This window comes from Hippocampus bargibanti, linkage group LG06 (genome assembly GCF_051943395.1).
Source record: "Hippocampus bargibanti isolate YZ-2025 linkage group LG06, ASM5194339v1, whole genome shotgun sequence".
Lineage (NCBI taxonomy): Eukaryota > Metazoa > Chordata > Actinopteri > Syngnathiformes > Syngnathidae > Hippocampus > Hippocampus bargibanti.
Genome location: NC_142739.1, coordinates 18,769,599 through 18,796,877, shown reverse-complemented (window position 1 = coordinate 18,796,877; position 27,279 = coordinate 18,769,599). Strand labels below are relative to the sequence as shown.

Here is a 27,279-nt window from a genome sequence, read left to right as displayed (position 1 = left end):
TGTCTCTCCCAAAGTTGGCAGCAATACGTCTGTGTAAGCTCTCAGTCGTACAGGAGTGGTCCATCGATGAGAAGGTTTCTTCAGCCGTCATCTGTACAAAAGTGAAGGTTTCGGACGTTTCGCCTCCTATCCAAGAGGCTTCGTCAGCGAACTAAAGTCTGACTGGTCGTATCGGCCCCATTTATATATCCCTAATGTCCAGACCTGGTGGCGCCGGACACAGCTATGATAGGTCCCTACTCTCAGGTTGGGGGGGGGCGCGGGACCCCCCCCTGTGGCCCCACTGATTGTTCCTACATTCCTGACTAACGATTGGCCTATTACACCCACTCCCCCCGGTATCACCTCATCAGCATAACGACCCTCATCAGCATTGCGAAAGTTGCCTAACCTGTTTTGCCTGAGCAGGCTATTGTATGAACGATCCAAATTGAACCTCACACCACCAGACCGGTTTAATGAAGGATTTTGTTGTTTTATAAGAATCGCCTCTTTCACCCCCCTTTCAAACCATCTATGTTCTTTCGCTAAGATTTTAACCTCATTGTCGTCAAATGAGTGGTTGCTAGCTTTTAGGTGCAAATGTACTGCCGATTGAGGCCCACTAGTATTATCCCTGCGATGTTGATAGTCTTTTTTTGAGAATTTGTTGAGTCTCCCCAATGTACTGCTCTTTACAATTTTCATTCTTACAATGTATGGGATAAACTACATTACTTTGTTTTTCATTTGGTAGCCTATCTTTTGGATGCACTAATTTTTGCCTTAACGTGTTTATCGGTTTGAAATAAGTAGGAATTTTATGTTGCCAAAGGACTCTTTGTAATTTTTCAGAAACTCCTGTAATGTACGGTACTGCTACTCCTCTCCTTTTAGAATCTTGAGAATTATTGGTTTCGTTCGCTATTCTTTCTTTCTGACATTTGTTGAATGACCACTGAGGGTACCCACAGCATTAAAATATCAGCTCTTCTCAGTAGTGCCAAACTTCCTCCGTCCAACATAACATTAGAAGAGAGAAAGGCGTTAACTACTCTACAAAAAGACAAAAATATTACTATTTTGCCAGCAGACAAGGGCAGATGCACAGTGCTGCTCAACACATTGGATTATGAAGACAAAATAAATAGGTTAATCAGTGATTCTAACACGTATGAGCAACTAAAAAGGGACCCTTCCAATAGATACAAGAAAGAAATGATTGACTGTCTCCAAAAGCTAGAGAAAGGAAAACATATAGATAAACAGATGTATTTTAGATTATACCCGGGAGAGGCCACGCCATGTATCTATGGCCTGCCAAAAATACATAAAGAAGGGTTCCCCCTCCGACCCATTGTTTGTAGCATTGACTCCTCTACATACAATGTAGCCAAATATTTAAAAACTATTTTAGCTCCGTTGGTTGGTAACACAGAATACCACGTAGAGAACACCACAGGGTTTGTAGAGAGGATCAAAGACCTCATATTGGAACCTGAGGAAACTTTGGCATCATACGATGTGACTTCTCTCTTTACATCTGTCCCAACCCCAGCAGCAGTCTCAGTGGTGAGGACGAGGCTGCTGGCGGATGTTTCTCTGCATGAAAGAACCAAACTGAAACCGGATCACATCTGCCAATTATTAGAAATCTGCCTTAATACTACGTATTTTCAATTTCGGGAAAAATTTTATAAACAAATCCATGGTTGTGCTATGGGCTCACCAGTTTCACCCATAGTGGCTAATCTTTACATGGAAGAGATGGAGAAACAGGCCCTCACATCCTTCCCAGGGACAAAACCTAGACACTGGTTTAGATATGTGGACGATACTTTTGTCATAATTAAGAAACAAGAAATTCAATCCTTCACAGATCATCTCAACTCTGTAGACTTCAACATTAAATTTACTCGTGAGGACATTCAAGAGAACCAACTAGCCTTCTTGGATTGTAAAGTAATTATAAAAGAGGACAGAGCGCTAAAAACAGAAGTCTTTAGGAAGGCTACGCACACTGACCAATACTTACTTTTTGACTCTAACCACCCTTTACAACATAAACTAGGAGTTATCAGAACCCTCCAGCATAGGGCTAAACTAATACCAACTAGCACTGAAGGTAGAGAAAAGGAGTCAAAACATATCAGGAGAGCACTCACTAACTGTGGGTACCCTCAGTGGTCATTCAACAAATGTCAGAAAGAAAGAATAGCGAACGAAACCAATAATTCTCAAGATTCTAAAAGGAGAGGAGTAGCAGTACCGTACATTACAGGAGTTTCTGAAAAATTACAAAGAGTCCTTTGGCAACATAAAATTCCTACTTATTTCAAACCGATAAACACGTTAAGGCAAAAATTAGTGCATCCAAAAGATAGGCTACCAAATGAAAAACAAAGTAATGTAGTTTATTCCATACATTGTAAGAATGAAAATTGTAAAGAGTAGTACATTGGGGAGACTCAACAAATTCTCAAAAAAAGACTTTATCAACATCGCAGGGATAATACTAGTGGGCCTCAATCGGCAGTACATTTGCACCTAAAAGCTAGCAACCACTCATTTGACGACAATGAGGTTAAAATCTTAGCGAAAGAACATAGATGGTTTGAAAGGGGGGTGAAAGAGGCGATTCTTATAAAACAACAAAATCCTTCATTAAACCGGTCTGGTGGTGTGAGGTTCAATTTGGATCGTTCATACAATAGCCTGCTCAGGCAAAACAGGTTAGGCAACTTTCGCAATGCTGATGAGGGTCGTTATGCTGATGAGGTGATACCGGGGGGAGTGGGTGTAATAGGCCAATCGTTAGTCAGGAATGTAGGAACAATCAGTGGGGCCACAGGGGGGGGGTCCCGCGCCCCCCCCCCAACCTGAGAGTAGGGACCTATCATAGCTGTGTCCGGCGCCACCAGGTCTGGACATTAGGGATATATAAATGGGGCCGATACGACCAGTCAGACTTTAGTTCGCTGACGAAGCCTCTTGGATAGGAGGCGAAACGTCCGAAACCTTCACTTTTGTAGATGACGGCTGAAGAAACCTTCTCATCGATGGACCACTCCTGTACGACTGAGAGCTTACACAGACGAATGGCAGGGTTTGAAATAATGTCTGCGCCGTGGCCAGGGATGTACAACTTTTACGTCGGGCATACAACTTTCAAAACATCTGGGCCCGGGTGGCCGACAACTTCTTCAAGAAAAAGGAAAAAAAATAAAATCAAACGTTTGTTTTATTCAATAAAGCAAAAGCTACAAGCAAACTGCTACAAGCTACGTGGACCCCTCTTTCTAAGCGCCTTTCAGAAGGTGAAAGGTGCTTAGAAAGAGCGGTTCACGTGGCTTTTAGCAGACAACGCAACGCAATCATTAGATTGTGCATCATGACGACAAACAACAACTGGAGCAAAATCTTCAGCAAGCGATATTTACCATAAATTAAGCAACGGATCATTTGTGGTAGGTACTTCCTTAATTAAAAAAAAAAATCCTTTATACTGCGCAACAATGTTTTTTTTGCGATTAGTCGTCTTGTGAAAAATGGGGCAGGCAACTTTATGGCTGGGCAGGCAACTTTTCAGAGTTGTCTGCACCGCTGTCCGCGAACTTTTTGTCATGAGTTTCAGACACTGATATTGCATAAGAATGTTCACAGCTTTCAGAAACAGAAACTTAAAATAAAAGCAGGATATTGTACATGTATGTCTATTGTTGTTGGTTATCCGCACCACAAATCTGTGCTGTAAAAAAATGATCACCCAATGCAGTGTCTGAAACTCATGACAAAAAGTTAGCGGACACCCGTGCAGACAACTTTGAAAAGTTGCCTGCCCAGCCATAGTTACCTGGACCATTTTTCACAACTTGAAACACAATAAGACGACTAATCGCAAAGAAAAAAAACTAAGTATAAAGGATTTTTTAAATTAAGGAAGTACCTACCACAAATGCTGTCTTGCTTAATTTATGGTGAATATCCCTTGCTGAAGATTTTGCTCCAGTTGTCGTTTGTCGTCATGGTGCACGATGCAATGTTTGCGTTGCGTTGTCTGCTCAAAGCCACGTGGCCTCCTCTTTCTAAGCGCCTTTCAAATTCGGACTATATCGTGACTGTAAAGTGTACTAGAGAGTCCACGTGGCTTGTTGCGGTTTGTTTGTAGCTTATGCTTTATTGAATAAAACAAACGTTTGATTTGAAAATAATTGTTTTGTTTTTGTTTTTTTTTTCTTCTTAAAGAAGCTGTCGGCCACCCGGGCCAAGACGTTTTGAAAGTTGTACCACCCGTCAGTAATTGTACGCCCTCCGGGCAGACGTTGTTTCAGACACTGCCAAAAAGTGTCTGAAATCCAAAAAGGTCCAAAAGGTCCAAAAAGACTGTAAATGCACATTTACAACCAGATTGCTTAATACTCAGACTCACTGCAGCTAGTTTGTCAAACCGAGCAAAGAGTTCGTTGAGCAGCTTGACCAGCTCCTGAGCGCTGCATGATGATGACAGCTGGGTAAAGCCCACAATGTCTGCAAACAAAATACTGCACAACAGATCGAGACAAAGCAAAGCATTAGTATAATGACGCATTCATTTGAAGGTTAATGAACTATTGTAAACGTCAGTGAGCCATGCAAATTTTACAATGCAGCTTGAAAGAGGAGAATTGAAATTCTTGGCATGTTTACATCACTTCAAACATTTTTTTTTTTTTTGTATTTTCAATGAAAATGACTTTCTGGCGTCTTTCGTACATTGAACATTAGCAGCTACATTACCTGACATTTTCATGTCTGTACATGTACATGGTGTTAAACTGTTGCATTTCTTTCTGACTGGGCTCCTTTTTCATGTCTTGCAGCATCTCGTCCGCTATGTGTTTGGGAAGGATGGACAGCAGCAGGCGTTCCTAAAGAAGAAACAAGCCATGAACTCTCCTTCAGAGGAATCATACGGATTTCAAACGTGATTAGAATGGACAGTGCTGGTTCATCAGATCAACATTTTGTTCATAATTTGGGAATGAAAAAAATCAACTCTTCAGGAAAGAATCAGCATGATTAAGATGTACACCCTAATTTCTGCATGAACCATCCGCTCAGACGAAGAAATGACTCAATGCTTATTGTCAATGTTTAACAAAAGAGGAAAAAAGAGAACTCTTCATAAACGGACTTGTCTCATTGGGCAATTGCTCATTCAGCAAAGAAAATTCAAAAGAGGGGTCTCAGTCAACAGTGGAATGTAATTTGAGAATTTAATCCGAAAGCAGTTTGCGGTGACCCGCCCAAAAAAATCCACTAAATTGGACACAGACAAGGAACACAAGGTGTGTCAGAGTAGTTTTGGGACTTATTGACTAATATTTGAAATCCAAACAAAAGGAGCAATTTAGTTTGTAGTTTGTTGCGAGACAACAATCCCGGAACTTTTTGAGCACACCTCCTGTCGTTCAGAATGTTGCCTATGTTAATGCACAATTGAGCCTGCACAAGTACAACTGAAGTACATGGGGAGGAAGTGAGGGATATTAAGTGTTACGTGGGGGCGCTCTGAATATTAATCCAAATTTCATAGTGTGGCGGACAAGGAACAATCAAATGAGCGGGTTGACTTTGTGATTAGACATATATCACTTTTGGAGGCTAATTGTCATGATAACAGAGAGTACAACATACTCCATCCTTGATTGGTTGGTGACGCTCATCTGCCAGCAGTCTAAGCATCCCATTCTGAAGATGCCGTACTGCAATTAAGCCTGATACAAGTTGAGAGAACAAAGATCCCTTGAAATGTCTCGAGTCTCAGTCAGGCACATTTTCGTATTTCATTTTCGAGTCGTATTTCGAAGCATTATGGCTGACAACAATTTGACACATCAACATGATATGGAGGATAATTGGTGAGCACATTCCTGATTGAAACGCGTGTAGAAACAATTGTTGTTTTTCATTCTTCACCGTTCGGACCAATCAGAAGGAGCAAGGTTGAATATTCACAAAGTCTTACAAATCAAACCAAGAGATGGCAGCTGAGTTGTCCATGTCTTGAGAGCACCGCGTTACATTCGAGCAGCGACAATCGCGTCGAAAAGGCTTCAAATGCCTTTTGACTGTTACTTAAAGTTAGTTGATATAATAAAGTTGCCTTCAAACACAGACATGTTGTATTATATAACCTCTGACCTGTTGCTGGCTTTGTTCCTCCAGGTTGAGTTTGACCTCGAGTGATTGTCTTGCCTCAAGAAATGCCTTTCTGTGCTTCCGGTCTGCCATGTAGTATGACATGACGCCCACAGTAATAGCACAAACATAGATCACAATGTTGGCCAGGAGCTGAAAAAACAAAACAAAACAACAACAACAACAACAACAAGGACACAGTTTGCATGAATGTTTTTCTGTAACAGGCCTCTGACGAAGGTTTATTGACAGGCCATCGAGCCATCCGCCTATTTTTTTTTTTTTCCATTATCATTATTGGCCAACGGCATGTTCTAAAAATAACACCGCCCTGATTGAACATTCAACTCACTGGCTGTACTGTACTTGTAGCTTTGAGATTACCTTACACAAGTCAAAGAATTACACTCAAAGAAACAGAATTGCGACAGACCAACTTTTCAATGCGACATTATTCCCGTTTCTGTGTCAAAGAACATGGAAATTGTAATCCTACTTGATCCGACACAAATTGAGCTTTTCTAGCAGCATATTTCCACTGTCACAACATGGGACCAGACTGGCGTAAGGTAAACAACACAACCAGTTTTTCCACTTCCAATAGCTCCCGGGACTGGGCAAAAAGGGTTGGATGACGGTGAATGCTTGTTGAGTTGGTGACTTGTTTACAGGTGTTGAACTGACAATCAAGAAAGACTTGTAATGATGGTAAAATCAATCTTAAATGTTGCTTCATGAAACAATTGTTTTTGACTCCTCCAGAAGCCACTGCTAGTTTAAATGGTATGTATTAATCAGTCAAAGCTTAAGGAAAAATTATTATAAAACAGATATTTTCCCTATAATTCAAATTGCTGTTCTTTTAGCCCTTAAACAAAGGCATTTGATTCATTCTGTACTTTCTAAATTTATCAGCCATTTAATCTGTTATATTATTTTTTTTCTGACAAATATCGGCATGAGTCTTGATAAAAAAATCCAGATGCCTCAACCCTAGTACGAACAAGCTGAAAATGTGCATGTGAAGAACTCACATTATAAGTGGTTGTGTGTGTGTGTGTGTGTGTGTGTGTGTGTGTGTGTGTGTGTGTGTGTGTGTGTGTATATATATATATATATATATATATATATATATATATATATATATATATATATATATAATGCATTACAAGACAAAAAATATATCTACAACATTTGTTTGCCGTGTCATTACTTGCATCATCAGCTCACTGTTTTTTTTATATGCCCACAGTTGTGCAGGAAAAAACAACAACAAAATAAAGTGCAGTGACGCTGTTGTATTATATAGAAAAGAAGGAGCAATGTAGTATATAATCTAATTTTACTTTTCAATGATGGCATTGCAAATAAAATGATCACATTTACGTAATCAAGTGCAGTTGGTTTGATCGTACTAGGTGTATCCTCTTTCCTTACTTAATGCATTAGTTATTGATGCACTATGTGGGTCTACCTTATAAATATCAACAAAAAACTCAATTGACTAAAAACATTTAACTTGTGATTGTGTCAGAATTTGTTTGAGACTTCTGTTTTAAAAAACAAGTATCATTGGAAATACAGTAAAGTCTCGTTATATCGATATCGGCTATATCGATAGTCCCGGTTATATCGATACTATTTCTATGCACGCACGGAGAAAATTACATGCAAACAGGGTCGGATATATCGATAGTCCCGGTTATATCGATATTTTTTCGGACTCCCTTGAATATCGATATAACGAGACTTTACTGTATATATATATTAATTTTATGTTGAAATATCAATAAATATGAGACATCAATGAATAATTATCATTTAGAAGACAATAAAATGTGTGATGAGTTATTTCTTCAACTGACTCGTTCAATGATGACAACATCAAGTCAACATTGCTGAAAAGTCAGCATGACCGTGGAGTCAAAACATTTCTAAAGAAACATTGCAAGGAAATGCCTATTAGGTTTCCATATTGCCAAAAGAAAGAGTAGTGAAATCAACATGTTTGTTTATTAGCCTCTTGTAAAAAGAAGCCGGAGACACACATATTGTAGGTATATCGAGATTGTATTTGTGCCTTTTTTTTGTTCTTGTTGTTTTTTTAAACAGAGTCAATGACATCCTAACTGTTGTATTTCAACTACAGTGATACCTCGGTTTTCGACCATAATCCGTTTCAGAAACCTGTTCGAAAACCGATTTGTTCAAAAACCGAAACAGCACTTTCCATTAAAATCAATGTAAAAAATCTCTGTTTGGTTGAGAACCAAATTTCGGTTGCATACAGGGGTATAAAAAATATGACATTTTTGGTTAAAAACAGAATGGGATGAGAACCGAGACGTTCGAAAACCGAGGTTTGACTGTAGTTCTATTGTGGTGGTGCATTGGGCAAAACTCTTATTCGAGTAAATGTACAGAATAAAGCTGTGAAATGTAAATCTCTCCACTGCAAAACCAATAAAGGCTAATCCAATCGGCAGTGGACATAAAAGATATTTTTCGTTTAAATATGCCAGTCTTACCAATCTGTTTGTTTTGAATAAGTATTAAACATATTGCTCTAAGTATTCCAAGAGTAGCATGATTCATATTTTTCTTCCCTTGCCAAGTCTCACCTGCCTGCCAAGTGCTGCTCCCTGGATCTCCTCCTGTTGCTGCTGGGCGATGGTGACACCCAGAACCAGGGTGTGAACTCCGCAGGTGACAGTTGTGATAAGCACGATGGGAGTCAACCTCAAAGGCAGTGTAAGGAAAAAGGAGAAGCTGAAGAAAGCCTGCCAGCCCACTGTGTCGCTGGCCTGGTGGAAGCGGGCATAATTCAAACCCAGGTAGCAGAATATTTGGGCCGCTATAAGCACCCACAGGGTGTAGGGCACCACCCGCCTTGAGATGCGATCTGGCAGCAGCCCGAAGCGGCACAGCAGGTATAGGAGGATGTCTGCTAGCAGACCCACAGACGCCACCAGGACAGATGGCAGCTTGTCACTGGTGTAGACCACCGCACACATGACAATGATGTAGCTATCAAAGAGAGCCGCAAACACAACCAGCACCAGTAAGGTTTCGTGTCTTTGACGCCTGAAGTAGGTCTGGTAGAGGTTCTCCAGGGACTCTGGCGCAAAGGCGAGGCGCATGAAACGAGGTAGGCAAAGGCAGCATCCCGAGCTCCTCACTGTGACCTCGTGTGTTCGCCCAACAGCCTGCCCAGGGTCAGAGGGCAGAGTCACGGAACAGTCTGCGGAATACTCAGCAGAGTACTCGGGCTCTGAAAACGCTCGATTCCGAGGCATAATGGGCATTGAGTGTTTTAGCTTCCTGTCTGCTCTGTTGTCTCCTCTTTAACTTGAGACCCGATGCTTTTCACACAGATGATCAAGTTATTGAATGCTTCCCCAGATTGCCCCTCCTTCCCCTCTGAATCCACACGTGTGTATTAAATCCCTTCCGTGTGTTGATTGTCTTGTAGGACTGACACAAGACAGGCATCCGCTTACATCGCTGCATATGTGCTCACTCCATCAAATGCCGTCGTTTGGCTCAGTCCTGTGTCCGATCCACAAACTGGGCACGCCTCCTCAGCAACATGATGCAGAGATTGTCTTTTTTTCTCATTCAGCATCAGTAATATGACTGCTTTACGGTCTCATTTCCATTGAGGCTCTCCACAGTAATACACACAGTCTGAGTGGCTGAACTGAAGTTGACATCCCTTTGGCAAATGTTTGCACAAGCTCCAATCGCCATCATTCCACAGGCATGGACTGTATTTTGCATGTTGGCCCTGTAGTGTCATAACTCATATATCCTAAATGAAGGGCAAGACAGAGGAGAGTCACAATTAAATACTACAAGTTGTCACAGTCATGAGGATTGCGATGGATGTGTGATCTTAGTATGACCATGATGGTTCTTGTCAAGACAGGCCACGCTGTTAAATAAGCTGTTGCTGGATATGTATTGATACAACTGATTATGAACATTTTAGTTTAGTTGGTGTTTTGGATCATTTTCGGCTCTGTACCAACGGCAAAACAGAAGAGTAAATCATCGGTCGTTTTGTCATCATTTGAAGTCCAGGCCCTGTGCTGCGGGCCTACCTGACTGACTGGCCGACTACGTGTTGCGTGGAGCCACATGGATGGACAGTTCATAAAAACACTTTTACTTTCTACACGTTGTTCAAACATTGAGCATCGCCACAATAATGTACGTGTAACTGATTTTAATCAAGTCTTACCAGGGACGGAATCTATCTTTGGTTAATAGAAATCATATTTCCGTTGATGTTTTAGCATTTGGGGGATCGAGAATGTATAGACTATTTGTATATGATGGCAATGTATACGTTGCACTTTGCTATCCCGAGTTAGTGATTTAATTAGCTAATTTTATTTCCTTGAAACGCGGAAAGCTGATATGATGGGACCATTCTCCCAGATGTGAAATTGTTCACTGATGCATTTACCTACCTGAACGTGGAACCAGATTTCGTGGGCTATCATTACTCCTGAAATACAGACACGGTTGTCACTTGAAGGAATCACAACAGCATTGATATTTTGAGTCCCAGTTTGCAGATGGTAAAGAAGTAGAAAAATTAGCCTGGTTTGCTACGTGTGCGTGTGTTTTCCGCTGCTTAGGGGTTTTCCGCGGACTACACCGTTTTGTCGTGAGCTGTAAACACATCGAGGAGAATTTCCGGTACTTCATGGTGAAATAAAACGTGTTAAAACTCAAATTTATGAGGACATAAATTACACATTGAAGAAATTATTTCAGCAACAACAGTACACGTACAAAATGGTGAAAAGTAATCATACTGGTAGGTTGTTTTAAAGTTGTTTCCAAAGTGAAACGTTTGATGTTCAGATGATTAGGTGCAGTGGTGTGTGAGAAGCGTAACTGCAGGGTTTTCTTTTTCAATTTTAAAAAATGGGTTTACAGTCCAGAACCTAACATAAAATTTAAACATACAATTATCATAACCACAATTAAAGCAAAAAACAGGAAACACATTCATTCATAAAATAAACGGATGAAAGATTGTTCCTTTTGAGTATTTTTAGGGAATTAAATTGAAACATCTGCCATCGGCGATGAAAACAAAGTTAGCTCTTGTTTTGAAGGGAAAGCTACTTCACTTCCATAATGATACTGGTAGCCGTTGAGGAATGAGCACACACGACTAAATGTGGAGACGTGTTTATTCCAACGGCTAACAAGTGGATCCCAACTGAACAGCAAAAGCAGTGCAATACATGCAACATGAACTCCCCCCTCCCCTGCACCTGCTGGGTGAGATGCCTGGTCCTAGTGGCCGCCCTAATACTACATTTCTCTTTACACTCTGCACATTTTCTGTATCCGCCCCTGAACGAAATCACCGAAGTGCTGTTCTGTAGATAGCAGCCCCCATCCTGCTTTTTTAAAATTCTGGACATATTCATCTATCTATCTATCTATCTATCTATCTATCTATCTATCTATCTATCTATCTATCTATCTATCTATCTATCTATCTATCTATCTATCTATCTATCTATCTATCTATCTATCTATCTATCTATCTATCTATCTATCTATCTATCTATCTATCTATCCAACCATCCATCCATCCATCCATCTATCTGTCTATCTATCAAAAGTCAAAGTCAGCTTTATTGTCAAATATGCTAATATGCATGACATACAGCACAGATGAAATTACTGTCCTCTCTGACCCAGCATGCAAGGCACTTATAATTACTTTAACAAACATAATCATGAAAACGCCAATTTGCCGGGAGAGGGGAGCCGCTGCGCGTTCACGCGACGCCATCTTGGTAAAAAAATTTTTAAAAATAACAAATATGACAACACAAAGACACAGTCATTCATTCTTCAGGACTTGCTGTACCCTCTTTGTGATGACATGAAGCAGTTCGAGTTGAAAGAGGAGAGGATCAAAGCATCCATGTCAGCAGTGGATCAGGGACGTCATGGTGGAATTTGTACGTCTACTACAAGCTAAATGTTGAAAGCAAACACGAAGCTGTAGCATCCATTGACGAAAAGACATTATCTCACATTTACTGTCCCACATAAATCCTCTTCAATTCCAAGCCGCGACAGTTCCACATACGCATCGGCGCTCTGCGCTGACGCTGCTTTCTTCTTATAACGGGCTCCTCAAGCCATGCATCCATCCAACCGCAGACTTTCCAACAGCACTGACCTATCCGCTGAATAAAGCGGGGCTGTGAAGGTGCTGCCCATTACAGGCGCAAAAAAAGTGGCCCCAGAGCTGTCCAGCGATGGCAGTCAAATGGCTCCGACATTCCTCCCATTCAAAAACAGTACTGGCATATTAATGCTGCCGAAAGGCGCAACCGCTCAGCACAGTCTCCTCCTTGATGATTGTCGTGGCCAAAAATGCTGAAAAATAATCTGTATCCGTTCCACGTGACGCACAACAACATAAAGTGACAAAAGAAAACACAATAACAAGACAAAAACAACAACAAAAAGCAAGGCTCGTGAGAGCACTCGCTGATGGCTGCCTACTCAGGTCTCTCGTCCACGAGGTGTATCTTGTGTACAAATTCAGAGGCCTCTCCGCAGTCCATCCTGTTCCGTGAAAACACTTCTTCATACCTCTCAATGATTTGGAAAAGTCTGTCCCTCCACATATCGGAGACAGCACATGCATCCAAATCCAGATCATGTCGCCCAAGCTTGTCCAGTGCTATTTTGATGTCTTCTTTGGACCTTGGCCTTGCGGTGGCATTCTTATCAGATTGGGACAAAATTTGGATGTTGTGAGGTTCAGACAAGTCTTCTGCAGCCATGCAGCGAAATACATCTGCCAGCTTTGTGTTTCTTCTGAACACCACTTTTTGAGTCGAGGGGACCCTCACTGGGAGCCATCCATCGGCCCACATTGGTGTGATAATCCTGCCAACCAGAATCTTCCTGGATCTGCACCTTGCTTGGGTTGATTCAACTGCGACTGTGCTGCCAACTGACATCGGTGCGGAGGCGGGAAGCATAGCCCAAACAAGATGTTCACTCTCTAGTTGCAACATCACACACTGCCGCAACTTCAGCGTGCCGACTTTGTCAGGTATAGTTCCACCCCTCCATTTCTCTGTGTTGGAAAGCAGTGAGAAAAAGTGGTTAGAGTCATCATCAATAGTACTACCGGGCTATGACATGAGCCGCCAGTAGCCTTCAGTCTTCTGCATCAGGTGAAGGATTTTCTTCATGGCATTGCAGCTAACAATTATGTCGTCGGTTTGTCCAGGCACCACAAACATGGGCACAGCTAACTTGCAATTTTACACCACTATTTCCATATCGCATACGGCCGAAGGTTCATTATTTTAAAGGACAACTGACATCACATTTTTATTTGCTAACTGACATCAGAAAAACGTTTTATAGCATCTAAAATACCCAAAACACACAGTATGATATTTTTATTCAAATGCAATACACCAATGAAAATGACTTAGTGTCCAAAATCTGCAAAAAATTGAGCTGTGAACTGGGCATTTTCAGAAAGTCCCACCCCCAGTTCGTGACGTCACGCATTGCTGGAGAATCAAAACAATGACTTCAGATTCGGAGACTATGCTTTCTTGTTACACATCCAGTTATGAATATGATTCAAATAGTTCTGAAGAGGAAAGCATATATGTTTGCAATTGATTAAAGAAGTACTTGTGTATCAATTCGGGCTGTCAGGACTGCAATGTAGCGTCCCAGAAAATGCACAAGATAGCCACCGAGCTGTTGTGAGGAATGAATCAGCCCGTTTCCACAGGCTGATAAATTCCTCACATGGAGCTTGGACGCCCTCTTCGGGCGCAACAAAAGGCTACTCCTCTCCTTATACTACTACTGCTACTCCTCACCTCTCCAATAATTCTCAAGATACAAAAAGGAGAGGAGTAGCAGTACCTTACATTGCAGGAGTTTTTGAAAAATTACAACGAGTCCTTTGATGAGAAGGTTTCTTCAGCCGTCATCTGTACAAAAGTGAAGGTTTCGGACGTTTCGCCTCCTATCCAAGAGGCTTCGTCAGCGAACTAAAGTCTGACTGGTCGTATCGGCCCCATTTATATATCCCTAATGTCCAGACCTGGTGGCGCCGGACACAGCTATGATAGGTCCCTACTCTCAGGTTGGGGGAGGCGGGACCCCCCCCTGTGGCCCCACTGATTGTTCCTACCTTCACTTTTGTACAGATGACGGCTGAAGAAACCTTCTCATCGATGGACCACTCCTGTACGACTGAGAGCTTACACAGACGAACGAGTCCTTTGGCAACACAAAATTCCTACTTATTTCAAACCGATAAACACGTTAAGGCAAAAATTAGTGCATCCAAAAGATAGGCTACCAAATGAAAAACAAAGTAATGTAGTTTATTCCATACATTGTAAGAATGAAAATTGTAAAGAGCAGTACATTGGGGAGACTCAACAAATTCTCAAAAAAAGACTTTATCAACATCGCAGGGATAATACAAGTGGGCCTCAATCGGCAGTACATTTGCAGCTAAAAGCTAGCAACCACTCATTTGACGACAATGAGGTTGAAGTCCAAGATGGCGCCCGAGTAGGCAGCCTCAGCAAGTGCTCTCATGAGCCTTGCTTTTTTTGGTTGTTTTTGTCTTGTCTTGTGTTTTCTTTTGTCACTTTGTGTTGTTGTACATCGTGTGGAACGGATACAGATTGTTTTTCAGCATTTTTGACCACGACATTCATCAAGGAGGAGACTGTGCTGAGCGGTTGCGCCTTTTCGGCAGCATGAATATGCCAGTACTGTTTTTGAATGGGAGGAATGTCGGAGCCATTCGACTGCCATCGCTGGACACCAAAGGGGCCATTGTGCTTTTTTTGCGCCCGTAATGGGCAGCATCTTCACAGCCCCGCTTTGTTTAGCGGAAAGGTCAGTGCCGTTGGACGGTCTGCGGCTGGATGGATGCATGGCTGGAGGAACCCGCAATAAGAAGAAAGGAGCGTCAGCGCAGAGCGCCGATGCGTATGTGGAACTGTTGCGGCTTGGAATTGAAGCAGATTTATGTGGAACAGGAGATGTGAGACAATCTCTTTTCGTCAATGGATGCTACAGCTGCGTGTTTGCTTTCAACATTTAGCTTGTAGTCGACGTGCACATTCCACCATGATGTCCCTGATCCACTGGTGGAAAGACGCTTTGATCCTCTCCTCTTTCATCTAGAACTGTTTCATGTCATCACAAAGAGGGTACAGCAAGTCCTGAAGAATGAATGTCTCTCTGTGTCTTTGTTTTGTCATATTGTCTCTATGCTGTCATATTATTTGTTATTTAGTTTTTTTTTTTTTTGTTCTTTTGACTTCAAGACGGCGCCGCGAGAGTGGCTGCCTTTCCAGCAGCTCATGTATTTCGTTTTTCTACTTTCATTCCTTTCATCACTTTGCTGCTGTGAAATGTAAATTTCTCCACTGTGAGACTAATAAAGGCATATCCAATCCAATCCAATCCAATCCAAAATATTAGCGAAAAAACATAGATGGTTTGAAAGGGGGGTAAAAGAAGCGATTCTTATAAAACAACAAAATCCTTCATTAAACCGGTCTGGTGGGGTGAGGTTCAATTTGGATCGCTCATAGAATAGCCTGCTGAGGCAAAACAGGTTAGGCAACATTCGTAATGCTAATGAGGTGATACCAGTGGGAGTGGGGGAAATGGGCCAATCGTTAGTCAGGAATGTAGGTACAATCAGTGGGGCCACAGGGAGTGGTCCTCTGCTCCCCCCAACCTGAGAGTAGGGACCTATCATAGCTGTGTCCGGCGCCGCCATGGCTGGACATTAGGGATATATAAATAAGGCCGATACGACCAGTCAGACTTTAGTTCGCTGACGAAGCCTCTTGGATAGGAGGCGAAACGTCCAAAACCTTCAAATTTGTACAGATGACGGCTGAAGAAACCTTCTCATCGATTTCTTGTTACACCTCCAGTTATGAATATGATTCAAGTAGTTCTGAAGAGGAAAGCATACATGTTTGCAATCGATTAAAGAATTTATTCCATGCCATTTTGAGGCAACATTGGGGAGAAACGATCACCAGAAAAGAGGCACAAAATGGCGACGTCCTGTGGCCACCTCCGTTTCCACAGGCTGATAAATTCCTTATATGGAGCTTGGACACCCTCTTCTGGAGGCTTTTGGATGCAACACACAAGGTTTTCAGACCAAACAATACAGCAAAATACATTGACTTGATGGAAGGACTGCTACAATGTGTCTTTTTTTTTCGGTGTGGGGCGTTCCTTTAGTGACGTCACGTACGGACTCGTCACCAACTCAAAAATAAGACTTCCTGAATATTCAGCGCGAGTCTTAAAACATAAAATATAGCTATACGCGGTGGAATCTTTTTAAAATACGCTCAGTAGAAGTCATTTGAAGTCATTTTACAATATGGACACAATTTGTCCGGAGACGTCGGTTGTTCTTTAAGGATTAGCTCAGGCTTTATTGCACATATCCAAGGTAAAACAAGCAGTTTCATTCATGACACTAATTCTTTTCATGATTATTTTTCATTTGCCATCACGTGAAGCTATAATTTGGCATACACAACGCAAATAACTGTTTATTTTTAAAATGATATGTATTTGTAGCGTTAAAAAATATGAGCGATATTGTGGCAACGTCAAGGCGTAGTGTACGTCGGCGGTGGCTGCTGACGTGTTCGGGAAGTGGATTGTGCTATCTCAACGTGTCGTCACTTCGCGTTGCATCATGGAGGTGTCGGCCATTTTACACATCACAAGCCTGTGATCCAAAGTAGTTATAATGAAATAATCGGCTTGTAACCCCCGATTAAATGTTCACAAGAGGGTTACGGAACCATTTGCACAGGTAGGCAACCTCAAATGTAATACTCAAACATGACGGCGTCCTTGCAACGAGTTGTGCTAACCTTTAGCTATTGAACGAAAATGCACAATTGGTGACATAACAGTTCATTCACTCTTCTTCAAATAATGCTTCCCAGTGAAGTGTTGTGCTTATTTGTATATCACTCTACACCGACGTATAAATGAGACTAATGTACTGTCATTCCAAAAATTAGCCGTTTCAAGTGTTTAAAAATAAATGGATGTTTCGATCGGGAATTGTGTAATTGCACCAATTGACATGTAACAATTATATTCACGCGAACGTCATCGTGTTACATTAACTGCGTAAAACAAGCCTCTAACTATTGCCAATGGAAAAAAATACAAATCAACAATCCCGTATTACGCGACACAGGTGATACTGTTTATTTTGCGCTGGCGCTTTGAGAGGACTGAACCATTTTTGCTTACAAGGCAAAATGACACATCCTTGATAACTTTCAAACATTTACGTCACCTTGAGCACGTTTGTGAAAACGAAACAAAATATCGACCTATATCCCCAAAAGATATCACAACAACTTCACAAAATGAAAAATGAAAATATCTCGCGTGAACTGCGCTGAAGAATATCTGCCTCACTGCCAATACAGTGACCCCTCGCTACTTTGTGGTTCACTTATCGCAGGTTCAGTGCATCGCGGATTTTTTTTCAGGGGAAAACGTTTTTTTTTTAATGTTATTTTATTAATGGCTTGCAAATCTGCAAACAAACAAAGTAAAATAAACAACACTACAAACAAAGCAGAATAAAATCAAACACACTGGCTTTGAAGAGCATTCTGCTCCATGAGCTGTTCTCTATTCTAAAAAAAAGAAAGACAAAAAAAAAGAGAGTGCCAACAACTACCGATGACAATGTTCTTCTCTCGGAGAAAGACTCCTTCAGTAGAAAAAGAGCCTACAGCGCAGCGGAGTCAGGGCGAATAGGCGCAGCAGCAAAATATTGTTTTACAACACCGTTCTTTAAACTATTCGAAAAGAGGTTTTATTTTTTGTTTCATTCTGCAGTATGTACAGTTTTGCATTGTAAAATAAAATTACAAAAAAAGCTGACTACATTGTACTTTGCAGATTTCACCTATCGCGGGCTATTTTTGGGACGTATCTCCCGCGATAAACGAGGGTTCACTGAATAGCGAAAACCATGTGTCAGACTCAAACACCTTACGTCCGAATTAAACTGATAAACACAGCAAACCCATATACAAATATACTCAAGTAAAAGTATGGTGAAAACCAGTAATACATGTTTTGTGAAAGTATTGAACAATTCTTATCAGCACCACAATAATAGAAATGTTTCTGTTGATAAACTATCCAATGTTAATAAATGTGGTAGACACCATGAAGTTATGTTACCATTATCATACAGTTCCTGTTGTGCAGCTCTATTATGACATGAGTAATGTTAAACCAATTGTATTATTCTACTTTATGAAACAGTCATGTTATAAATAAAAACAATGTCTCTTCCTCCCCTTGTGCGGAATGGTTTGTTTTGGTAAATCGTTTTGAAATAATGCCAAACATATGTCTATCATTTACTTCATTTTCTGTATTATTTTCCAGACCTTTCAAAGCACACCATCCACTAGGTGACACATTTGAGGCTCTGCTCACAAATAAAAAAGGCAGAGGTGGTGGGTGGGCAAAAAGAAACCATCGCTCATATGTTTTACTAGAGGTGGCCTTGAATGTAGAACTTTTATGAAGAACTGTGAGTGAATTGTAGGCCAGCAATGGGCAAACGCAAGGTGCCCGACCTCTACAGAGCCCCATTTCCTCTGTACTCCATAAAAGTTGACCCTAAAGCAGGACTAGTGGTGATAGCCGGTGGAGGGGGGCCTTCCAATACTGGCATCAAGAATAGTTTGGTAAGCATAGTGCAAGTTATGCATGCATGTTAATCAACTTACATGTCTTGTGCCCACGTGATTTATGACTGTATTGCAGCATTTCCTGGAGCTGCAGTTGGTTGGAGAAAACCACTACAGTGCCAGCCTGCTTCACTCACATGACACTGACACACGTGCTACCATGAATTTGGCGTTAGGTGATGGGGTGATAGCTGCAGGTCAAGATGGAACATGCTCTTTGATGAAATTTGATGACTGCACAAAGAAAAGTGAAGGCAAGGCTGTGGCTAACGATGGTACGTTGTGCAACTTTGATCTGGCCCTCTACTTCTATTCCAGAAAGGGCAATAGTTTATCTCAGAATTCTGACGCAAAACTCTTTGGTGACATCCTTCTCAAAATCTTTAACTGAAATATGTAAAGGCTATTCGTTCATTATCCTGCAGTTTGTATGAGTCTTGTACTTATCTGTGCAAAATACCTACATCCTGCAAAATATGTGTCTTCTATGTAGAAAACAACGCGCAACAAGCTAATGTCAGGCAACGAGGTGGGAAGAGAAACCAAGATGGAAAGGACACGGCTGCTGTCTCTGGGTCTGATACCAAGGATGAGACAACGCACATCTCTGTGACAGAACTGGCTGAATTGCAGTCAGATCTGAACCCTGTGGACCCGCTCCAAAAGGTGGTCAGATTTAGTCATGACCTGAGCTTGCTCCTGACAGGAGGCACAGATGGACACATCAGAGTTTGGGAGGTAATGATTACAATGTCGTCATCATTTCGGGATAACTTCAGTAGATGTCAATTTTCTGTATCCAATTGCTTGAAGTTGATGAAATCAGTTAAATCCAAAACATATTTCCCAACCAGTTTCCATCCCTAAAGAAAAAGCTTGACTTCAAAGCGCATGAAGAGGAGATAGAAGACCTGGATCTGAGCTCAGGAAACAAGGTTGTGCACAAAAGCCTCTTTGTCATATTGTAGCAATGTGACAAAAAAAATCAGGTTTAGTTCTTTGTTACAATATCTATTGTTTCCATGCAGCACCTGGTAACTGTTGGCAGGGATTTTGCTTGCAGTGTATGGCGCAACAACCAACAAGTTATGGGTCTTAAATGGCATGAAACCATGCCTCAGATAGCTAAAAAGACATATCGGTATATGGCTTGCAGGTAAAAAAAAAACATTTTTCTATTCATCATCACCATCTTGTTCATATCAGGTACGCTGATATGATTGGCATATGTACGCCAATGAAGTCAACATGAATGTGTTGTGTATTCCAGATTTGGAAAGGTAGAAGACCAAAAAGATGCACTGAGGCTTTACACAGTTCAAATCCCGCATAAACGAGACCGAAAACCTCCACCGTGTTACCTCACTAAGTGGGACGGCAAAAGCTTCCTGCCCATGTTGACAGCTCCCTGCGGGGCAGAGGTCATCTCAAGCCTTGCTGTCAGGTAAGGTTGAATTCCACGCAGTGTTCGGAGTGCCCTTGGGTCGTGGCATCTGTTCCAGATGGTCCGGTTCAACCGATTGTGTCTCCCAACAGTGACTCTGGAACATTTCTTGGACTGGGGACCGTAACAGGATCAGTAGGAATCTACATTGCTTTCTCCCTTCAGGTAGTCTGTCGCGTTGTTGAAAGACTTGAACGATTAGAACTGCTCTGCTCTCTCTTGGTGACTTTGTCTTTTGTGTGTATATGTATGTGCAGAGAATGTATTATGTGAAGGAATCCCATGCAATTGTTGTGACAGATCTGGCATTCCTTCCCGACGCATTCAAGGGCCAAAATATCAAAGGAAACAATGAAACTGTCATGTTTAGTGTGGCTGTCGACAGCCGCTGTCAGCTACATGCTGTCCACAACAGAAGTATGTCCTGCACTCCCATCAATTTTACAAGCCCAGTTCAGATGAAGTTGGCCTGTTGTGTTAAACATAAATAAAACATACATCATGTGCATCCAATATTGAACACAGTGCAAAGGACAGGCAAGATTAAGTCATGTTCAAACTAATGAAGATTTTTTTTCCTGCAAATAATAAACTGGCTGCAACCAGTTCCAAATAAGCTGGGCCAAGTGGCCAAAACGCAAAAAGACACAGAAAGTTGAGGAATCAAACACCTGTTTGGAACACTCCGCAGATGAACAGGCTAGCCGGGTGGCACCAAGACAGGCTTTAAAGAGCTTGCTTGAATTTCTCGGTCTTTCACAAGGAAAGATGGAGTGATGTTCGTGACTTTGTAAACAATTGCATGAGAAAATAGCCAGTTAATTGAAGGACAGTGTTCCTCAACGTACACTTTCAAGAATTTGGGGATTTCATCATCTCCAACCAATAATATGAAAAGGTTAAGAGAATATGGACAAAATCACTGCATGTATAAATTGAATGCTCGTGACTTTTCAATCAATCAGGCCGTTACATCAAAAACTGACATCACGCAGAGTTCATTTAGCAGAATATGTGATGGTCTGGCGCCATATTCATGCTACTGGAATGGGTAATTTACACATCTGTGAAGGCACCATTAATGTAGAAAGATTCATCCAGGTTTTGGACAAATGTAGGTCTTTTTCATGGACTCATCTGCTTATTTCAGTAAGAATGCCAAACCACCTTATGCATGCGTCACATCACTCTAGTTTTGCATTAAAACAGTGCATATATGAGACTGGCCTGCCTGCAGTCCAGACCAATTGAAAATGTGTGGAAAATATGACGGAGAACCTCGTCTGTTGAGCATCTTCAACTCTACATCAAGAAGAAATCTTAAAGAATTCCTGCAAAGCTTCAACGATTCGTGTCCTCCCTTCCCAAATTCTTATTTTGTATTGTAAAAGGAAAGGTGATCAAACACTGGTATACATGACCTCGACCCAGCTTTTTTGGAACGTGTAGCAACCATAAAATTCAAAGGTCATGAATTTTTGCTAAACACTCAAGTTAATCATTTTGAACATAACATGATCTTGTCTTTGTTGTGTATTCAATTGAATGTAAGTTGAAAGTGATTTGGAAATCAATGTATCCTTTTTTTCTTTATATTCAACACAAAGTTCCAACTTCATTAGAACTGGCCATGTATTATTTGAGTTTTTCAAATTAGACATGTTTCCATATGGACTTAACTGTCTTATTCTCTTAAGGAACATTTCCCATCTGGTTGGTGATGTTCTTCTGTGGACTGGTGGCGGTGGGAATTGTCCTGCTCCTCCAGTGTCTCTTCCCAGGCTATTTTTGAGCTTTCTGGATTGGCACATGTTTTTCATGGGGAGCTTGTGCGCACCATTTGCAGGCCAATCTATCCAACACACTCAAATGCACCATTGCTGCACCACTGACTTTAAACTGCTTTTATGGTGCAGACGTCTCTCTATATGCCTACTGAGGGTTCCACCCCCATCTCCGATATGATTGCAAAAAAGAGACACCCAAAATGGGATTGTAAATGTTTTGATTAATATCACTGTCCTTTTGTTCAAGGTCACATAGAAGATAAAAAAAATCAAAGTATCATGAATAAAACATTTTGGATCAACGTAACTACAAATTACTCATAATATGTATATTACAGAAATGTAATATTTACTAAATAATACAGAGACCATGTGTGTCAAATTTTAATTGGTTCCTCTCAAGAGACTGCCATTTAACTTGTATACACTAGTGGGCAGTCTAGACCAGGTAAGTACGTCACTCTTGTCAAGGGCTGGTTGCAAATGCCATCTATTCGGACGTGTGTCTTTTTCACGACAAATTCTGGGTTGGTAAATTATAAAAATAGAGCCATGTGTTTGATTCAGCACCACTTTTCATGTTTGCACCTCGCCACACATTGGCTCTGTTACATTATCAATGAAACAAGATTTGATATTGTGGAATACATTAAAAATGTTGGATGTTGCCAGAATGATTCAACCTGTCACATTGAAACAAACTTCAAAAATTCAGACTACAGATGTAAAAATGTGAATAAAAATTTCAATGAGTTTAACTTCTTTGTGGATTGTTATTTGCAGCAACATGTATGTACATGACTGATTATGCTGGTGCGTCTGGCTGCCTCTGCTCACTCACATAAAAAACTTATCTGGTGACTGAAGTGTCCTTGAGAGTTTTGAAAGCCACTTATAAATAAAATATATCATTTTAAAAATAAAACATGTATGCACATGACTGATTACTTGAACTTCAAGTCTCTATCTTTGTAAAGGAATCAATGAATGCATTGGCCTTCCTAATAATGAATTCCAAATAATCACTGGGAATTCAAATTGATGAAATCTGTCATTGAAGATAATGAATTATAACATTTGACCAGTTACAAATTGTTGCGAAGGAAGTTTTATCAGTGTTCTGAAGAATTGAGGATGAATTAAAAAAATAAGGACTTTTGTTCCGATTATGTTAATAGAAGGAGGGACAAGGTTGACCGGAGATGTTAATTTTGTCCGTACAAGTTTTTTATTTCCAAACTTCTCAATGACATTGTTTTCCCAAAGTCATGTATTATTCTGGCCCCAAGAAAGCGGCAGGTATGTTGTGAAATATTCCTGTCGCCAGCGACTGTCCCTAGGGGACATGGAAGGGGAAAAAAATTGCCTTTCAATGCATTTTTTTTCCTTCCATGATCCCTTAGGGCACTGGTGTGAAAGTCAAGGCCCGGGGGCCAAATCTGGCCCGCCACATTATTCGGCCCCCGAAAGCAAGTCAAGTTCCCTGATGTTTGCTAAAGTACGAACCAAAATTTCAATTTCTCATATGTAAACCACAACAACAGTAATTATTCTTGACTTCTGATTTGAAAACTAGCCATTCATCAATTTGTTGTGCTCTCTGTATGTAATATGTGGAGGTTATGAAACATTTGAGTTCATAACGGCCCTCAAGAGGAAAACAACTACAATGTGGCCCGCAGCTAGAAATGAGTTTGACATTCTAGCCTTAGGGCTCTGTAGAATCGTCCTTCAGATTTGGGACATGCAATTAAGATTAGGAAATAAGTGCCAATTATGTAGGCAATTTTCTGGACTTGAAGAAAAATGTTGCCAACCTATATGGGAACAAGCTTTGGAGCATTCTTCGTGTATGCGGCATGCTACATGACAGTGCTCGTAAAGACTGAGTACTGTACACCAGATCTATTTGTACACTTAAAAAAAGCAGGATTTTGATGAAAAACCTGGTCTTGTTTGACTACCCAAAGAAGTCTATTTAATCCCATATTTACAATTGTGTTCTGAAAATAACTGTTTTCCGTTTCAGTAAGGGTCAAAATCTGAATTTGCTATCCAAATTTTAATGACCTTTTCAATTGCTGTCTCTAAGACTGAGGTTCACAATTAATTCTGGAATATTGTGGCTCTGACAAAGTGCATTTAAAATTTCAAATTCATATTGATTTACCATTGTAGACCCGCCTCAATTTTAGATGCAGTGTGGTGGTGGTGGTTGTAGCAGAAGTTGACGCTGCCTTGCAACGTTTCATTTCTTCAGAATTAGTATTTATTGACTTTCTGTCAAGCTCGTACAGGTTGGTAAAGAGTGGTGTACAGGTCCTGCATCAACATGAAGGGTGGCGTGACCAAGTGGTGGAGTGGTCATCTCCGAACCAGATGATCGCGTGGGCCTTGACCCTAAGCCCTTGTGGATTTAAGGAGCTCAACACCAGTTGCTTCCAATGCAGTGGTCAGGATGTGAATAAGAAGAAAGTTGTGAAAGCACTTTTGGGTTCCTCGCCCATTTTTCAATGATCATGAAGTAACAATACACATTGTATTTCACTTGTCAGTTTGATGACACCATAGACCAAAGTCACACATTATCTCTGATGACATCATAAAGACCACCTTTAAACTATGCCTTGTCACATTGCGGATTTACTCAGAATACTCTGGGGAGAAATAATTTGATCAGAATTCTGTGCTATTTGGATCACAGACGGATTCAAGATGGGGAACAGCGACCGGACAATTAGATGCGCAAGTAATAGATCCTGGTTTAAGCAAGGCAATCAAGATTGAACCGCAACAGAGACGATAGTGGGCAAAAAAAAGTTAGAGGGTGAGGAGATAAGGCCATGGCAACTGAAAAGAATAGATTTCTCAGGAAGGAGCTACCCTGTCTTCAATTATATGGCATGACGATGGAAAAGGGGAAAATAGACCTGAAGGGACAACTTCAAGTTCTTGAAGAAATCAAGAGTGTTCTCGATGAGCAAAACGGGTTCCTCAATGAAGCACTGCTGGAATGCCAGAAATTGAAGATGGATACAGAGAATGGACATCTGGAGGAACAAGTCAAGTATTTTCAAGAAAACAATCACGGTCTTTTGAAGGAGAATGCATTTTTCCATCATGCATCTGCATGTCTGCAAAATCAGAGTGTGAGGATTGGAAAACAAAATGAAAATCTTTGTGCGGTAGCAAAAGTTTTGAAAAAGAATGTTGTCACCATTATTGAAAGCACAGAGAATCTAATTTCCGACTTGTATCAAATTGAGACTCAGAGTGACCAAAATCAAACAGAAATTCATCGTCTGAAAACAGAGTTGCAGACAGTTCGGTACATGCTACAAGATCAAGACGACTTAATCAGAAGGATTGATGAAGCTGAAACTCTCATGAAGAATGGATTTGTGGAAAACAAAAATTTGAGCAACAAACTGATTGACCTTGATGAGAACAATACCTTTTTAAAAAAGCAGAACGAGATTATCAGAGATGAGTTGGAAAAAAACAAATCACTTCAAAGTCAACAGAGTCAGCAAATTGCACATCTCAGGTCAGCTTTAAAAGACCACGAACTCTCCAGCGAGCAAGTTCAGTTTCTCGTCTACAATAAAGATCACATGATCGCAAAGCAAAAACGGGAGATAGCTGATCAACGAGAAGTCACAGAGGAGCTTCATACCCTCATCAAGAGTTTGAGACAAAGAAAACGGGATCTTCAACATCAGCTGGAGGAGATGGAAGAGTTATTTGTTACAAAAAAATACGAGTGTTTATTGAAAAAAACATCCATAGGGGAACCCTTTGATAGCGATAAATGTAAACTTGAACCGAACATCATCGAGGGGATGGACTTTAAAGAACAAATGAAAGATCCTCAGCATGACATTCTGAGTGAGCAGAACAGACTTTTCAATTTGACTACAGTGCTGTATGAATCACCGAATTTGAAGATGGAGACAGAGAACGAAGATGTGAAGGCACACATTAAAGGTCTCGAAGTCACAAAGAACAGCTTCATGGATAAAATTAAGTATCTGAAAACATTCCCAGATGTGCTGGCTGATGTTGAAACCCAGAATGTAAGGATCGACAAACAAAATGAGACATCTGCAACTCAAGAGAACATGCTCACAAAAAATGACATGAAAAACAAGAGCCGGGGGACTTGGCTTGCTGACTCGTCACATGCTGAATCGCAGAAAGACACGAACCAAAGAGAAATATATTGTATGAGAATGGAGGTTCAGCGCCTCAAACCCGAATTGAATGATCAAAATGAAATCACATGGGGGGTAGACGACGAAGGGAAGGGATGGGCAGAAAATGAGAAGTTGTGCAATGAGCTACATGGCCTGGAAAAGAGCAACCTCTTAAAAGAGAATGTCATGTTTAGAGAAGAGCTCGAAGAATATAAAACTGCCCAAAATCAACAGAATCTAAAAACGTCTTCTCGAGATCCCGAGTTGAGCAGTGATGACGTTTTAATCCCGTCTGAGTGGGAAATAATTGATCAACAAAAAGTCTCAGAGGACATTGACACTTCCAATACTACATTGACACAAAACATCCACCAAGAATTACGTCGCTTTGAGAAAACATATGAAACGGAAAACTTTGACAAAGGGCAGTTGGAAGCAAAAATGAAAAATGACAATAAAAACTTGAGGGCACAAATTAATAATCCTCAACGACACAAAGGCACTCAGATTGAACCTTGTCTGAAATTGAAAATGGATGCAGATGATGAAGACCTGAACATACAAGAAAGCAAGAGTGTAAAATGTTGGGATGTAAAGACGGAGGCAGGATTGAGCGCAGAAAATGAAAAGAGCAGAAACAGATATGAAACGACACAGACCTCCAACGACAGTTTGGTATGCAGAAAATTTCAAGAGGCCCTTTATAATACAGACAGCTGTCATCTTCCAACAGAAGCGCAGAACCTCAATTCTGCATTACAAGAATGTCAGGACCTCTCAAGTAGTATGCACGACAGCAAGTCCTTCATGGAAAAAACACAAACAGAGAATGAAAGGTCCAGAAATAAATTACTTGGCTTTTATGAACA

The 27,279-nt window shown here is 40.9% G+C and overlaps 2 protein-coding genes across 4 annotated transcripts in view; one reads left to right on the top strand and one right to left on the bottom strand.

Annotated features, from left to right (window-relative positions):
- Nucleotides 1-10,819, bottom strand: part of adcy3a (adenylate cyclase 3a) — a 39,141-nt gene extending 28,322 nt beyond the window's left edge. For both annotated transcript variants that reach the window (XM_088998021.1, XM_088998022.1), the window contains exons 1-5: nt 10,635-10,819; nt 8,781-9,970; nt 6,163-6,312; nt 4,756-4,886; nt 4,409-4,520 (exon numbers count right to left, since the gene is read on the bottom strand). In XM_088998021.1, coding sequence (XP_088854147.1) covers nt 4,409-4,520; nt 4,756-4,886; nt 6,163-6,312; nt 8,781-9,464 — 1,077 coding nt within the window. In that variant the 5' untranslated portion in view covers nt 9,465-9,970; nt 10,635-10,819. The remainder of the gene's footprint in view (nt 1-4,408; nt 4,521-4,755; nt 4,887-6,162; nt 6,313-8,780; nt 9,971-10,634) is intronic.
- A 6,101-nt stretch (nt 10,820-16,920) lies between these two features.
- Nucleotides 16,921-22,972, top strand: preb (prolactin regulatory element binding). Of its 2 annotated transcripts, none has more exons than XM_088999365.1 (10): nt 16,921-17,062; nt 18,676-18,980; nt 19,060-19,258; nt 19,477-19,721; nt 19,838-19,918; nt 20,012-20,139; nt 20,254-20,427; nt 20,520-20,592; nt 20,728-20,844; nt 22,125-22,972. In XM_088999365.1, the coding sequence occupies exons 2-10, from the start codon at nt 18,846-18,848 to the stop codon at nt 22,146-22,148; spliced, it is 1,176 nt and encodes a 391-aa protein (XP_088855491.1). In that variant the 5' UTR covers nt 16,921-17,062; nt 18,676-18,845; the 3' UTR covers nt 22,149-22,972. The 2 variants fall into 2 exon arrangements, with proteins under 2 accessions (XP_088855491.1, XP_088855490.1); XM_088999364.1 differs by having other exon boundaries at nt 20,685-20,844.
- The last annotated feature ends 4,307 nt before the right edge of the window (nt 22,973-27,279 follow it).